The sequence below is a fragment of the Podarcis erhardii genome, assembly GCF_964252035.2.
Source record: "Podarcis erhardii genome assembly, chromosome: 7".
NCBI lineage: Eukaryota > Metazoa > Chordata > Lepidosauria > Squamata > Lacertidae > Podarcis > Podarcis erhardii.
This window is the reverse complement of record NC_138511.1, coordinates 2,318,060-2,332,939: the sequence shown is the minus strand read 5'-3', so window position 1 is coordinate 2,332,939 and position 14,880 is coordinate 2,318,060. Positions and strand designations below refer to the sequence as shown.

General features: G+C 52.9%; 1 protein-coding gene across 8 annotated transcripts in view; it reads left to right on the top strand.

Moving 5' to 3' along the window:
• The window catches only part of ANK1 (ankyrin 1), a 221,804-nt gene extending 208,940 nt beyond the window's left edge, over positions 1–12,864 (top strand). For 5 of the 8 annotated variants that reach the window (XM_081869997.1, XM_081869998.1, XM_081869996.1 and 2 more), the window contains 3 exons: positions 1,807–1,890; positions 4,865–5,032; positions 10,790–12,864. In XM_081869997.1, coding sequence (XP_081726123.1) covers positions 1,807–1,890; positions 4,865–5,032; positions 10,790–10,816 — 279 coding nt within the window. In that variant the 3' untranslated portion in view covers positions 10,817–12,864. Of the gene's footprint in view, positions 1–1,072; positions 1,494–1,806; positions 1,891–4,864; positions 5,033–5,322; positions 5,461–10,789 lie in introns of those variants that run through there. The other 3 variants (XM_081869999.1, XM_081870003.1, XM_081870002.1) reach the window with 3 other exon arrangements.
• The last annotated feature ends 2,016 nt before the right edge of the window (positions 12,865–14,880 follow it).

The following is a 14,880-nucleotide window of genomic DNA, read 5'->3' as shown; positions in this document are numbered from 1 at the left end:
AGCCCTTTGTCTCTGTGTTCCCTTCCCTCCACACCTGGAAGGGAAGGGAAGGGTTTCAGTCGCCCTGAGCCCGGCCTTGGCTGGGGAGGGCGGGGTATAAATAATAATAATAATAATTATTTTTTTAGGGAGGAGGATTTGCACATCCAAGGACTCACTGAGATGGACAGAAATAAGGGGGGGGTTATTTTTAAAAAATCAAATTTGACACATCACTAAAATCATTTTTAAAATGAAACAAAACATTGTTGATAAGATTGCACCCATCAGGTGTGTCAAGCGGTGAGAGATTCCCCTGACAGGTACAGTATTTCACTGCACCCATTAAAACCATGCTGTCTCTTGGGGGGGGGGGTAGGGGGGGGGACCAAGGCTGCAGAAATCTTCTGCCAAGATTTAGCTGTTGGGATCCAGAGAGAACTATTTCAGGGGGCTTCAGCATCACTCGAGTTGCCTGCCGACACTCTGCTGGGATGTTTGGCTTCCAATTTGTTTCACTTGTTGCTTCTTATTTGATATGGTAGTGATAGTTATTAGCTTTTGCCAGCAGCTTGGGGGGAGATGCCTTTGGCTAAAAAAAGGTGTGTGTGCGGGGGGGGGGGGGTATGTCAGCTAAATGAGAAGGTTGCTCTGCTGACATTTGCACTCCTGTGCAGAAGAAGCTCATTTGCCCCCCCCCCTTGCTTGGGGGAGGGGGCTGGCCCAGCAGCCATGTTCAGCCTCTCTGCTCTATTTATATCCTGGCCAGCCGGCCTCTTCATTGCTTCCTAATTGGGTAGCGCCTGGTTCTCACCCAGAGCCAGGTATGGAGGGGCCAGAAATAGAACTGCCCAGGATGCCAGAGAACCGGGGGGGGGGGGCGGCTGCTGTGCAAGACATAGGTGCACAGCCCTCTCCTAGGTGGCTCAGGCAAAGCATGCTTCTCAGCTCTTCGTGCCCAGGGGCACCAAGAGACACCAGGCTGGATTGCAGGCTGGGGCAGGCCTCGTGCCACCTCCTTGGCCTGCCTGGGCTTTGGCAGAGCACTGGGTGACATTGACAAACTCCCCCCCCCCCGAAGGAGGGGGCAGGGAGGGTTGGCCAGAGCCTCCAAACAGCTGGTCGGGGGAGGCTAAAATTACAGCAGCTTTCCTCCCCAGCCCGGCCCCTACCCGCTTCCCAGTCGTGAGCCAGAGGCTGCTCCTGCCAGTAGCCTGGGCAGTGCCCTCATGCCATGAGGGAAGGCCAGCGTTAGGCTCTGGGCTGGCTGGGGTGGGGCGGGAGGTGGCAGCACCATGTGGGGCTTCCTGACCCAGCTGCTCATCAGCCTGGTGCTGCTTGGCTTCTTCCTGGTCAGCTGCCAGAACCTGCTGCACATTGCCCAGGGCTCCTTCCGCTTTATGCTGAAGCACATCCACCAGGAGCTGGACAAGGAGTTGGGCGAGAGCGATGGGCTGAGTGATGACGAGGAGCCCGTCTCCACACGGGTGGTGCGCCGGCGAGTCATTGTCCAGGTAGCTGGCCAGAGGAGGCTTCCCCAAGACTGGCCGGGCCGGTACCGGCCCACCAACCCGCCCTGGATGGCACTCAGGGACGCCGTGCCAGGCTTCACTCACTGGTAGTGTGGCGGAAGGGCGCCAGGGACCAGGGCAGGGCATGGAGCGAGAGGAAGAGCGCTGGCTTTGCCCCAAGAGCTGACTTTCTTTGAACCCCCCGTGGGGCTTTGAGAGGACGTCCGCTGCTCTGGGCCAGTTCTGGGAGGGTGAAGGACTTTGTGGTCCCATAGCAATCTTGCTCACTCTCCTTTCTGCTTTCCCAACCCTCCAGGGGAATGAAGCGCTGGATATTCCAGGGGAACAAGTGACCGAAGAGCAATTTACAGATGAGCAGGGCAACATTGTCACAAAGAAGGTGAGTGGCCTGCCAGGGGGAGACGGAGGGCAGAGCAGGAGGCGGCAGCTGGGCCAGTCGGCTCCAGGCTCCCCAGAAGCCCCTCCTCCCCCTCACGCTAGAATCCTGCTGGGCTCCTGCGCCTCCAGGCTCTTTTCCTTTGTGCCAGAGTTTTGCTCCTCACATTGCCTGCTTGCGTTCAGTGTGACACATTTGGACTTTATCCCAGAGTGTGCTGGCAGGAACCCTGACAGATAGGCTTGGTTGTTTGATGGGGTCTTGCTAGCAGTAGTTGAAGAAATTTCTGTCAGGACTACCCAGCCCAAGAGAGTTTGTGTTGGGGTTTTCTTTTGTGGGGGGTGGCTTCTAGTATGTGCATGCGGGGGGGGGGGAGAGGGTGACCTTAGTTTGCCCTGTAGGATGCAGCTTGACTGACTTGCTTGAGTCATATTCTGACTCACGGTAGCTCTTGGTCTGAATTTTGAGGGTAAATTGGGGTGGATGTGGAAATAAGGTGGGGTGATGGAATTAGCCTGTGGGTCAATTCCTGATCGTGATTCTCCACCTGCTTCACTAGCAGCAGCTGATGATGATGATTGCAAAAGATCTAATTATAGGGGTCCTTATGTGTGTAAGAGAGAGAAGCTCTGGTCATCCAAAGGAATGTGTGTGGGAGCACTGAGATGAGATGGGAACTGTTCTGATCTTGCCAGTCTGACTTGGCTTCAGCCCCGCTGGCCTTTGCTCCCTGCAAACCTTGTTGTGGGAATTTCATGCAGGAGCTGAATGAAGAGGGAGGTGAATGACCTGCCACAGCACTGGGTGGGAGAGTGAGCTTGTAGCTTTCTGCAAGGTCCTAAAAATACCAGTTGGTCTAAATCGGGCGCAGGGCCAGCACCAGGTGCTGGGAGGCAGGCAGAGGTCAATGCTGAGCGGGGAGAAGGAGAAGGTATCTGAAGAAGTGTGCATGCACACGAAAGCTCATACAAATAACAAACTTAGTTGGTCTCTAAGGTGCTATTGCTATTTTGTTTTGATTACGGCAGACCAACACGGCTACCTACCGATAACAGGGAGAAGGAGAAATCCAAAGGGTGTAGGACCTCTTTTGCTGAATTCCTCGCTCCCTTGTCTTGTGGGGAGGGTGGCCAGATACAGAAGAGGGGAGGGCCTCCTGTGCCTTTGGGTGGGGTTGTGCAGAGCAAGGAATGTCAGCCCGTGTCGCATGTCATGCAAGATACGCCTCCTGAGACTGACATTCCGTCCTCCAGGCAATTGTCTTCTTTTGCCACCTGGAGAGAGGGGAGATCGCATTGCGCAGTTCTTAGCAATGGTTATTATTATTAACTAAATTTGTATACCGCCCTGTACCCGCAGGTCTCAGGGCGGTTACAACATAAATGTGATTATGATGTTGAAGATGATTATTTAATACAGCACTATCAATGCACATTGCACTTTATTGAGTTGCAACGGCAGAAAGAAACGTTTCTGCCCAAAGGACTTTGCAATCTACTGTATTTTTCACTATATAGGATGCACCGGATCATAGGACGCACAGGACCCCCACGCACAGGGGGAGAACAGGAAAAAAATAATTCTCCCCCTCTCTGCTCAGCGCCCCTTCAGCGAAGCGGCAGGAGAAATGGAGCCCCTTCTGCTGCGCTCCGAAGGCTTGCGGATAGCTGCCTGAAGCCCCCGGAGCGCAGCGGGAGTTCCCTGCGCTCCAGGGGCTTCAGTGAAAGCAACACAAAGCCTCTGGGGCACAGGGGGGGGGGAGCTCTCCCTCTGCGCTTCGGAGGCTTCGCGTTGCTATCGCTGAAGCCAAGGAGCCTGCATTTGCTCCATAGGACGCACACACATTTCCCCTTCATTTTTGGAGGGGGAAAAGTGCATCCTATAGAGCAAAAAATACGGTAAGTCAGCCTTCCTCAACCCTGTGCCATCCAAACCTTTTGGACTCCCAACTGTCATCAGCCACGGCCAGCACAGCCAATGGTCAGGGTTGTGGTTCAGAACATCTGGAGGGCACCAGGTTGGGGAAATCTGAGTGTAGCAGCTCATGCTGCCATCCTAGTTATCCTTCTTCCAACATTAAATCTCCCTGCATTCAGTGGGAATGACTCCCAGGCAAGGGCACATAGAACTGCTGCCCCAGGGTCTGAGCTATGAACCAGGATGTCCCTAGGATGTCCCATCTCTCCTTTCCCCCAAACTCAGCAGGTGATCTTAAGCAAATGGCTGGCTCTCACCTGGAGACCATATGCTGGCCTGCCTTATAGGGGCATCGTAAGGCAGCCTTCACCAACCTGGTGCCCTCCAGATGTTTTGCACTACAATTTCCAGCAGCCTCGGCCCGCAGGGATTGATGCATGCATGGACCAGAGCAGTTCATGCAGTCAGCCTCCTTTCTTTATTCTCAGAACAACCTTGTGAGGTAGGTTAGGAAGAGAGAGAGAGGCTGATCCAACATCACCCAATAAGGATTTAAGGCTGAGCAGATATATCTCCCTTGTCAAAGCCCAGCCTTCCTCGACCTGGTGCTCTCCAAATGTTTTGGACTACAACTCTCATTAGCCACAGCCATATAATACTGGAGCTGGTGGGAATTGTAGTCCTAGAGCACCAGGTTGAGGAAGGCAGCTGTACACATTCTTGCAAGATAATGTCTTGATGCCTTAGTTCACAGAGGGAAACATGATGCCCTCATGGTCTTTCAACATTCCAAAGGTGTCTGTGAGTGATGAATAGGTATTACTGCTATAAAATTAAATTTGGAGGTAGTGGAGTTTGTTTCATATGGGCAAATGGGGCCCTGCCCCACCATTTGGGGCAGGTCCAGGCTCCAGAACAAGAGATCAAGGGCTGTGCCTCGCGGGAAGGCACTCCAGGCATCCTGGGCTGGAAGGGAGAGCAGGCAGGCTTTCCGAGGGCTGGTGGGCATCACTTGAGGCAGCAGGAGACTGTCTAAAAGTGCTGCACTTATTTTTTGCAGATTATCCGGAAGGTGGTGCGGCGGCTGGAAACGGACGGGACAGGCGACGCACGGCAGCACGAAGAGGTGATTATGGAAGGCTCCCTGCAGGAGCCTTATGCGCTGGAAGCCCAGGCTGGCCGCTTCCTGGCCCATGCCCTTTGGCAGCAGGAGAGTGCAGGCAGCAAGGTACCCAAGCCCCACGGGCCTCCCAGCCCCAGGGCTCCAGCTGCGTCCTCCTCTCTGTCGTCTGTCCCCTGCTCTTTCTCTCTCCCCCCCCCCCGCCCTTGCCTGGCGCAGCAGGACCCTCTCCTGCTGCCCATGCCAGGCACTTTGCTGCAGGAGTCCCCTGCCACCATCTGACTCTCCTTCTCCTTGTGTCTCTCCGTCCGTCCGTCCGTCCGTCCGTCTGCCACCCCCCTCGTGGGTTTCTCTGTGACCGTTTGCCGCTTTCCTGTCTCTCGCTGCCGTTTGCCCAGGAGGAGGCTCAAGGGAGTGTCTCAAGATCGGAGCTTCTCGGGGGCAGGATGGGGGCTCAGATAGTGAAACGAGCCAGCCTGAAAAGGGGGAAGCAGTGACACCCCTCACCCCCCACCCCTCGAGTGGCCTCTTTGGAGGTAAACACCCCTTTGTTCTTACTAGCAGCTGGGGGGGGGCGGTGGCCGTGTGTCAACTGTAGTAGGACCTAGCAGTTTCCCTTGGAGTCCCTCTCCTTTGCCTGTACAGTGGTACCTCGGTTTAAGAACAGTCTGGTTTACGAACAATTTGGTTTACGAACTCCGCAAAACTGGAAATAGTGTCTTGGTTTGAGAACTTTACCTCGATCTAAGAACGGAAGCCGAATGGTGGAAGGTGGAAGGGCACCAGCGGCAGGAGGCCTCATTCAGGAAAGCACGCCTTGGTTTAAGAACTGTTTTGGTTTAAGAACGGACTTCTGGAACAGATTAAGTTCGTAAACCGAGGTAACACTGTATATTATTATTATTGTTGTTGTTGTTGTTGTTATTATTATTATTATTATTATTATTATTTCAACTTGTATCCCATCCTTCCAAAGGAGCCCAGGGCAACAAACACATTAACACTAATAACAAATTTCAAAGAATTATAAGCAGAGTTTTGTTTGTTTTTTTAAAAAAGGCCTTTCAGCTATCAAATCCCTGGAATGTTTTTGATTCCTCCGGAAAGTTAATGAGTTTCTGGGCCCAATTCCAAGTACTGGTACTGACTGATAAAGCCGTGCACAACTCAGGACCTCAACACCTTAAGACCTGCCTGGACCCTGCGCTTGTCAGCCAAGACCCTCCTCCATGTGAGGCCCGGAGGGGGGCAGCAGGAGAACGGGTCTTCTCTGCAGTGGCTCCCCACTTGTGGAAAGCTCTCCCCAGGGAGGCTCGCCTGGTGCCATCATTGCATGTCTTTAGGCACCAGGCAAACTCTTCTCCCAGGCCTTCAGCCATTAAACTGTTGTTGTGGGGGTTTTTCCGTGATTGCTTTATTTTACTATTTTTATTATGCCATGTAAATTCTCTTTTTAAATGGCATAATAAAAATAGTAAAATAAAGCAATCACGAAAAAACCCCCACAACAACAGTTTAATGGCTGAAGGCCTGGGCTCCCATTGCTTGGTCCCTGCTCCTGTCCACCTAGCAGTTTGAAAGCACAAAGTGCAAGTAGATAAATAGGTACCGCTCCGGCGGGAAGGTAAACGGCGTTTCCGTGCGCTGCTCTGGTTCACCAGAAGCGGCTTAGTCATGCTGGCCACATGACCCGGAAGCTGTATGCTGGCTCCCTCGGCCAGTAAAGTGAGATGAGCACCGCAACCCCAGAGTCATCCATGACTGGACCTAACGGTCAGGGGTCCCTTTACCTTTAAATAATAATAATAATAATAATAATAATAATAATAATAATAATGGCTGCACTTCAGCAGGAAGCACATTCCGCAAATGGAAAACCACCTCTAAGAAGGCCCTGTCTGTCCTGGGCCAGCACCAACCAGGCAGCCCCACCACCCCGGCCTCAGCTGCCAATTGTAGGACCTGAGACGGTTGATACTGACAAAGGTGCTCTGTTAGGTCCTCAGACCCCAAGCCATTTAGGTCTTTATAGGCCAGTATAACACATTGATTGGCCCCACTGAGCCGCCCCACTTAGCAGCCCAGCAGCCACATTATGCACTGGCTACCACCTCAACGCCATCTTCAGGGGCAGCCCTGAACACATCCATCTAGGACTCCACAAGGGGCAGGCCCATCCTCTGTTCTGGACATGTGACGTGGGTGTTAAAATGGGAGTCTCAAAGCACCTTCAGGGCCTCTTGGGGGTCCACAGCTGCTTTGGTCCTCAAACAGTCCTACTAGCCTGCCATCTTTTAGTGCTGGTCTATTCAGAGGATAGCAGCTTGCATTTCCAAGCAAATGTTGCCTCTTAGCCTCTTCTGTCTAGCAAGCTGGTGGAAAAGGGGCAGAGTCATCTGTCTCTTCTGTGTCAGCCTGCACAGAATTCCTTATCATCCATGCTGGCCTTTGTTCGGCCACATCAATCCCAGCCAGCATGGGCCATCGTCAGGAACAATGGGAGTTGTAGTCCAACAACAACTGGAGGGCACCAGCTTGACACAATCTGACACAGCCCACATCGTGGGACTCCGACTCCCATCAGCCTCAGTGGCTGCCTGAGCCTTTTCTCTTTTAACCGGAGAGGCCAGTGATGGAACTTGGGACAGTTTGCATGCAAAGCATTTTCTCTAACGTAAAAAGAGAGGAAGGGCTGCTGGATGAGGCCACTGGCCCCTCTAGTCCAGCACCTGCGTCTGGCCAGATGCCAGTGGGAAAGCCATACGCAGGATCTGAGCTCAAGAGCACTCTCCCTTCCTGCCGTTTCCAGCACAGAATGCAGATCATTGCCTTAGAATCATAGAATTGAAGAGTTGGGAGGGACACCAAGGGACATCTAGTCCAACCCCCTGCATTTGTGGCTGGTAGTCACTGACAGCCCACCCCTTCATGAGTTTTCCCAATCCTCTTATCAAGCCATCCAAGTTGGTGGCCATCCCTGCCGCCTGTGGGAGGGAGCTCCACCATTCAGCTAAGCACTGCCTAAAAAGGACTTTTTTGTCCATCCTAAATCTTCCAGCATTCAGCGCCATTGACTGCCCATGAGTTCTTGCACTGTGTGTGAGAGAGAGAAACTTTTCCATGCCATGCATAATTTTGTAAACTGCTATCCTGCACCCCTTCCTCGCCTTTTTCTCCTTAGCCTTCTCCCTTCCCGACACAAAGGAGTGCCTGCAAAGCGCTTCTGTGCTACTCTTGAGGGTCTGGTGGCACCAGGATCCTCATCCTGCTCTTCTGTCCGGAAGAGGTGGCATTCTTGAGAAAAGCAGGGCTGCCCTTCACTCTGTGCCCACAGAAGATTTGATTTTAGGGAGTGTCAGAGTAGAGAACAAGCCTCCCATAACAGATCCCTCCATGAACCCATTCTGGGTAAACCTCCTGGCTGGCAAGCCCAGAGCAGTGATTCGTGCCAAAATTCATACCATTTCAGCCATGCCGCCCCCACCTACCCTATGCCTAAGCTCATATATGACATCACATGGGATGGCAGGTGAAAACCTCGCTCAGCCGAAAGGGAGTCTGCAGACACCACCAGTCAGTTGATTGGCGGATCCTGCAAAGGGCTGCAAGAGGAGCCTCACAAGAGCAGGCAATCAGCTGCCTTATGGAGAGCCTGGCAAAGGAGGAAGGACCAAAGGTCACCTGACCTCCATTGGCAGGCAGCAGCCCTGCCCACCCGTCAATCTCCTTTTGGGGAAATCATGATCCAGTTCACCTGCCAGATCTAGTTCCTCTCCCTGATGTATGGGGGTGTATGTGTGTATATATATTTATAGAATCACAGAATAGTAGAGTTGGAAGGGACCCCAAGGGTCATCTAGTCCAACCCCTGCAAGGCAGGAGTCTCAACTCAAGCATCGATGACAATCTTACTGACTGTTCACAACTTGCCAAAGGTACAGCCTCTGTGCCTTTAATAATAATAATAATAATAATAATAATAATAATAATAATAATAATAGTCAAGTTTGGCAGAGGTACATTTTTCCTACTCTGATGGGAGAAGCCATATCTGCCGAAGCTCCTTCCTTTATACAAGGGCTGAAAGTGTGAGCCTTCAGCCTTCATGCAATCTGGCAATCCTTGGAAGGGCCTGGTTAGCAACATCTGTGGCAGGACTGACCTGTGGCTCCTTCCAGTCTCTGATGCAACAGAAGCTACATCGGTTGAGCTTCTGCCTGCTGAACAGATCTGAAGGCTGCCAGGAGTGGGGGAGCAGCCCTTGGTTCCTGAGCCTTGCTTGGTTGGGCAGAAGGGCAGTGCAAGAGGGGAAAATGTTCCCGAGGCGTGTAGCACTATAGTGAGAGAAGCTTCAGCCACCCAAATTCTCCCTTTCCACTTGCTTTTCAAGCTGCCAATCCTCCTAGATGTGTTTGGGAGTCCCTGTGCTCCCTGGGCCTGTCTGTGCCTGCTTGTGTCGCTGTCTCTCTGCGTTGTTCTCACAGCTGCTTCCTTCTGCCCTGCTGGGAGCCCAAGGTCTGTGCGCTTAAACAGGGCTTGTCCTGAGCAGCACAAGGCTTAGTTCTCGTCTGCCTCGGGGGGGGGGGGGGATAGGAACAGGAAGGCCTCCTCTTGCCTTGAGTGCTGTCGCCTTCCTTCACTATAGAGTCATAGAGCCATAGAACTGAAGAGTTAGAAGGGTCCTCTAATCCAGCCCCCTGCAAAGGAAGAGAGAGAGAGAGAGCAGCTTTTGCATGCTCAGATGGCACTGCTCTCACCTGGAAAAACCTGAGTTTCTGCAGAGGTTGTTGGACTACAGCTGACAACATCCCTGGCCACTGGCAGTGTTCCATGAGGCTGGTAGCATAGGAGCCAACTCGTAGGGGGTGAGGTCAGTCCTGTAAAATATTTGGGGGGGCTGGACTCCCCCCCAGACTGGTAGGCATTGCCATTCAAATGGTGTGCATGCACTACATCTTGTGATTGATTATGCAGGACGGGCTTCCCTGCACACACAGCCCACCTGCAATATTTTATTCCACTTGGCACCCTTGGCTGGTAGGAGCTGGACTCCCACAACATCCATGGAAAGTGCAGTGATCGTTAAGGACTAGAAACTTGGCATCCAGGAGCAGTTTCTCCTTTTTGCAGTTGTATGATAATAAGAAATGCCAGTGCATGAATTACAAGAGAGTAGGGAAACCCCTTAAGGAAATCCACAGGCCTTACCCTCTGACCAATTTTAGCCAAATTGTGCCCCCTGCTGGCGATATTGTAACAATAGCTGGGAGGCTGGGCCCCAAGCTTGGAGTACTGAGGTCCAAAGAGCTTTCCCTAAGTCAGACTGGCTCCTCTTCAGATTCATCAGATGCGTAGCTCAAATAAGAACTTCACGTAAATTTGGCGACAAGGTGAGGGTATTTCTAGAAGGAATTAAAGTTTGCCTTCTTCGGAAGCCTTTGCAGAAAACCTTCACGTTTGCCTTGAGCCTTGTTTTAGGCAAAATTTAGCAGAAACTTCACCTAAGGCCCCTCCTGTGGGCTGTGGCAATGGCAGTTGGGGGCCTCCTTACGCTAGCATATTTCCCCCCTTGTATTGAGCCAGCTTAACTGTCAGGATCCCCCTGCCCACCCACCCAAATCACCCTAGGAAGTGCTTTATTCGAGACTCTGAGTTACCTGGAGAGAGTGGGAATGAGCCCTGACCCAGGTGGGTGTGCTGTGTTTGAAGTGCAGCGGCAGAGATCATTCTGTCTGCGCTGAAAGGTTCCTTCTGTTTGCACTGCAATCCCCGAGCCCAGAGGAGGGACAGGCAGAGGGGCTTTGCTGTGGCCTTGGAATGTTTCTAACCCGAGCTTCCTGTCTCCTCTTCCTCTCTTTCCACCAGGGCTTCACCTCGACACCAATCCACTGACCTCCACCTCCCTCTTGTGCCCCCACGATGGCCAGGCGAGCGGAGCCACGAGCTCACTGGAGCAGGGCTGGCTCTCCATGACTCTTTAGGTTACATGGCATGATTTCCGTAAGAGACCTAACTTTACTGTCTTATTCGCATGACCGACCGACTGCAGACGCATGAGCTACAGTTCTTCCTCCTGACCTAAAGCCCGGACCGAGGAGGGGAAGCCGTGCGGGGGCGCCTGCTTCCTGGAGCCCTCTTCTTCTGACGCAGCAGCAGGGAAGGAGTCAGCGGGATGGCACTCGGCGGCCCATCCACCCTCGCCCAGCCCTCCCTCGTGCCCAGCCTTCGGTCCAGGTCCGCAGGCCTAGGAGATGGGAAGCAGAGCAGGGCTGCCCAGGGGGAGAGAAACCCCCCGCCCCCCAGCTGTTCCTGCCCAGTTTGGGTGGAAAAGCGCGGCCTGGACAGTGGCTCAAACCTTGTGTATACAATGCGAACAGATACCTACTATGCAAACACAAATAGGGACGTTCGGCAGGATGGCATTGGCGTGGCTCCCCAAGAAGCCTCCCCGGGCTGCCAGCCCACAGCGGGACAGAGGCAGGGAGTGCTAAGGTGGTGCCAGGCAGAGCAGATCTCCCAGGCTCATATCTCTCTCTCTTGCAAAGACACACACACACATTCGGGGGGCGGGGTGAGCGGTGGGTGGAAGAAGAGAGGGGGGAGGAAGGGCTAGTGCATGAGCCTCTGCCAGTCCACTTGTGCCAGGCCCACGGGCACCAAACCCTCGGGCTGGAAGAGCGCAGCGTCCCGCTTGCGTCCGATGCCCGGCTCCACCCAGCACAATCTGTCGCTCAGGAGAGGTGCAGAGCTGCGTTGCAACCTTACCTGCGCTTCTACACTAGGGGGGACCCGCAAAGGCCTCCCAACTCAGCACAGACGTGGCACCTGCCAAAGTTTCCTGGACCACTCCTAGCTGGGGAGTAGCTAAATCTCCCCCCCAAACCCACTTACACACTCCCACACCAAGTCCCAGGATGAATAAAGGGAAGAGCAGTGCACTCTGGGCCTTTTTTCCCTGCCAGAGGATGCTCTACTGCCCCCTCCCTGCCCCATGGTGCTTGGGGAATCCTCCCCCTCCCCATGACACTTCTTCCAGCCAAGCCAGAAGCCTGGGACTCCTTCCTTGAGCAAAAGGTCGATCCTTTTAGGAGGCATCTGCCCTGGGATTCCAAAGAGAGCGGGGGGGGTGGGTGGGGGGGAGTTATGCTGGCTGGTTGCCATGTGACTCCCCCCCCCCCACTTCAGTCTTTGGACCCAGAAGAGATGACAAGGAAATGCACAAGTTCAGCTCTTTCCCCCAGGGACCCCCCTTCCAGGCCTTTGGTGCTGTTGCTGCCACCCCATATGCAGCTGCTGCTGCTGCTGCTGCCGGCAGCAGCCCCGGGTCGTTGACACCCCCCCAAGCAATCTGGGGCTGGGCAAGCATGTGGGTCCCACTCTCATGCACAAGGGGCAGGGTGATGGGGCGAGGGAAGGGAAGCTGGGGAAAGACCCAAGAATGTGGTCCAGGCATCTCCACAGAAAGTATCTAGAGCTGCCCCAGTGACTACCATGCAAAGTACACACAGCAACCCCCCCACCACCACCTTCATGCAACATGTGCCCTGTATGCCCGCCCGCCCGCCCCAAATTTCTGACACAGCCTTTGCCATAGACTCTAGCGTGGGCCCCCCATGCTTTGGCCTCCTGTAGTGCGTAGGAAAATGAGCTGCGAACTGTGCCCCCCTCGCCTGCCTGTGGGGCGACGCTTTGCCCGCTGATTGCTAGTAGGAGCTGTAGGGGAGGGTGATGCCTAGAGAATGCTGCCGTCTGCACTCTAGATGCTTTTTAGAAGTTTATGAGATTACTTTTAGTTTCTTTTTTATTGTTACGGGAATTTTTGAGCCTTTTGGCTCCTTCTCCTCCCCTCCCTCTTCCTCCCCACCTCCATCCCTCACCCCTGACCATCCTCCCTTGTCCACCTGCTACCAGAATCCAAGTTAATAAAGAAACCAACACCACTTTGTGCTGCCTCAGCTTCTGTCTCTTCTTCCTCTCACTTGCTTAAGAGGAGCGCCAGAAATCCAGCTCTGGCCTGAAGTCTCCTGCTTTGCCTGGCCCCCTCCAGGAGGCAGTTGGGGGGCTTGGATCGCCAGGGGGTGAGAACGCCTTCAATAAGAATAATAAAACAGCCAGAAGACTCTGCCTGCAGCTTGCCTGCTTCAGCCCAGCAGGAGCTGGCTTCAAATTATAGCATGAACCCTTGGGGAAGCAGGGGGCCTTCTGACTCCCCTGCTCCCTCTCCCAATTGTTTCCGGGGCCCAGCATGACATCAAGAGGTCTCCTTGCTGGGCCCAGAAATCTCAGGGTCTGGGATACGCCTGACCTGGCAGCCCTACTTACTAACTTGACTTCTCTTTATTTGTAAAATAGTTTAGATAACCAGGACGTGGTAAATGGGGTATCAAAGGTAACATTGGACATGGAGATTTGCAAAGACTGCTGTAATTTTGCCAGTTTACATCTAAGGAAGGGGGAGAAGTTTGATGCTGTTCACATTTAAAGGCAACTATCATCATTTGCCCTTTCTGAAACAATACGCTAAACAAAATCTAACCAGTCTTCTAAATTTGCTCTCTGAATTTTGCAATGCAGTTCCTCAGCATAGGGAAATTGCATTAGAGCAAATTGCTTTGCAAACGTGTATATTAGTCAAAATTGCAGACAAAAAATGTGTATATTAGCAGAAATCCTGCCATGGGCACAGAGGAGTGGTGGGAGGCACCAGCTGGAGAGCCCCCAAGGGAAGAGCTTGGAGAGGGGCGGTGGGGTGGCCGTGGGTGCTCAGAGGGAGAAGACTGGGAGGAGGAGGTGGTGGAAGCTGAAGAGGTAACAGGGTTAGTGGGTAGGGAGAGTCTGGCAGAGAGAAGCCCAGAAGGGGAAGCAGGAAAGGAGGGAGACCAAGGGGCAGAGATGAGGCAGGCTGCTGAAGAATCTGGGGGGCCTCCCCCTCCTGCTGTAACCAGCTCCCCCCCCCAATCTCCCAGGACCAGAAGAGGCAAGAAGATGGCAGAGCAGAGAGAGACATGTGGACAGAGTCTCAGATTGCTTGAGAAGCACCCAGAGGAGGAGGAGACTTAGAGAGCGGCGGGAAGGCAGGAACCGGCAGTCCTCGCAACTGCCTCACTGGGGCAAGACCTACTGGGAAGGGTTGCTGCGGTGACCACTAGGACTGAGCTGTTTCAGTTTTTTTGAATAAATAGTTAACTTCACTGACACCTTGTGGCCTGCTCCTGACACCCGTCCTGATAAAGGCACACTAAAATGCTAATGAATTTTTGGTGTGTGTGCGTGTGTTAGTACGGCAAACTGATGTGGATATGCATAGAACTAAGAAAAATAATGGAATAATTAGAGAGCAACTGAAATGGTCAGATTTGCCCATCCCTCCAGATGATGTGGGTTTCCTGCAGCTTCCACTGAACTATATAGCTATAGTATTTTATTTTTATTTTTTTAAAAAGCCAAGTCAGACAAGGGCAAATCACATGATTGATGTTGCGTCTAGCTTTGCCCTTAGGTAATTTTCCTTCGGAACTGATCCCTGCAAATGCATTTCTGTGACCCCAAGAAAGAAGTTAAGGGTACATTCCCCAAAGCAGCGTTGGGGAGCCTCTGGCCCTCCCAATGTCCCAGCTGCCCAGCCCACCTGGTCAACACTGATTACAAACATTGCAGTTCAGTGCAAGGTGCTTCCGGCAGTAAGTGATGTTGGTTTCTGTGGGTGTTTCTTTAGTGAATGAGGCAAAGCCATGAAGGAGAATTCTGTCTCCCGAAGGGGGCAACATGTCACGGAGGAGGGGGGACACACACCAAAGAAGCCAGTAGGAATTGCCACATCTGCCTTCTTTCTTGCTGGAAAGTTAAGAGTGTAGTGAACAAGCTGTCACTGCAGCCATTGATGTGAAAGAGTGTACACTTGATTTGAACAACTCAGCTATTGTGCACATAGCTACACACACATTAAATGTTGCATT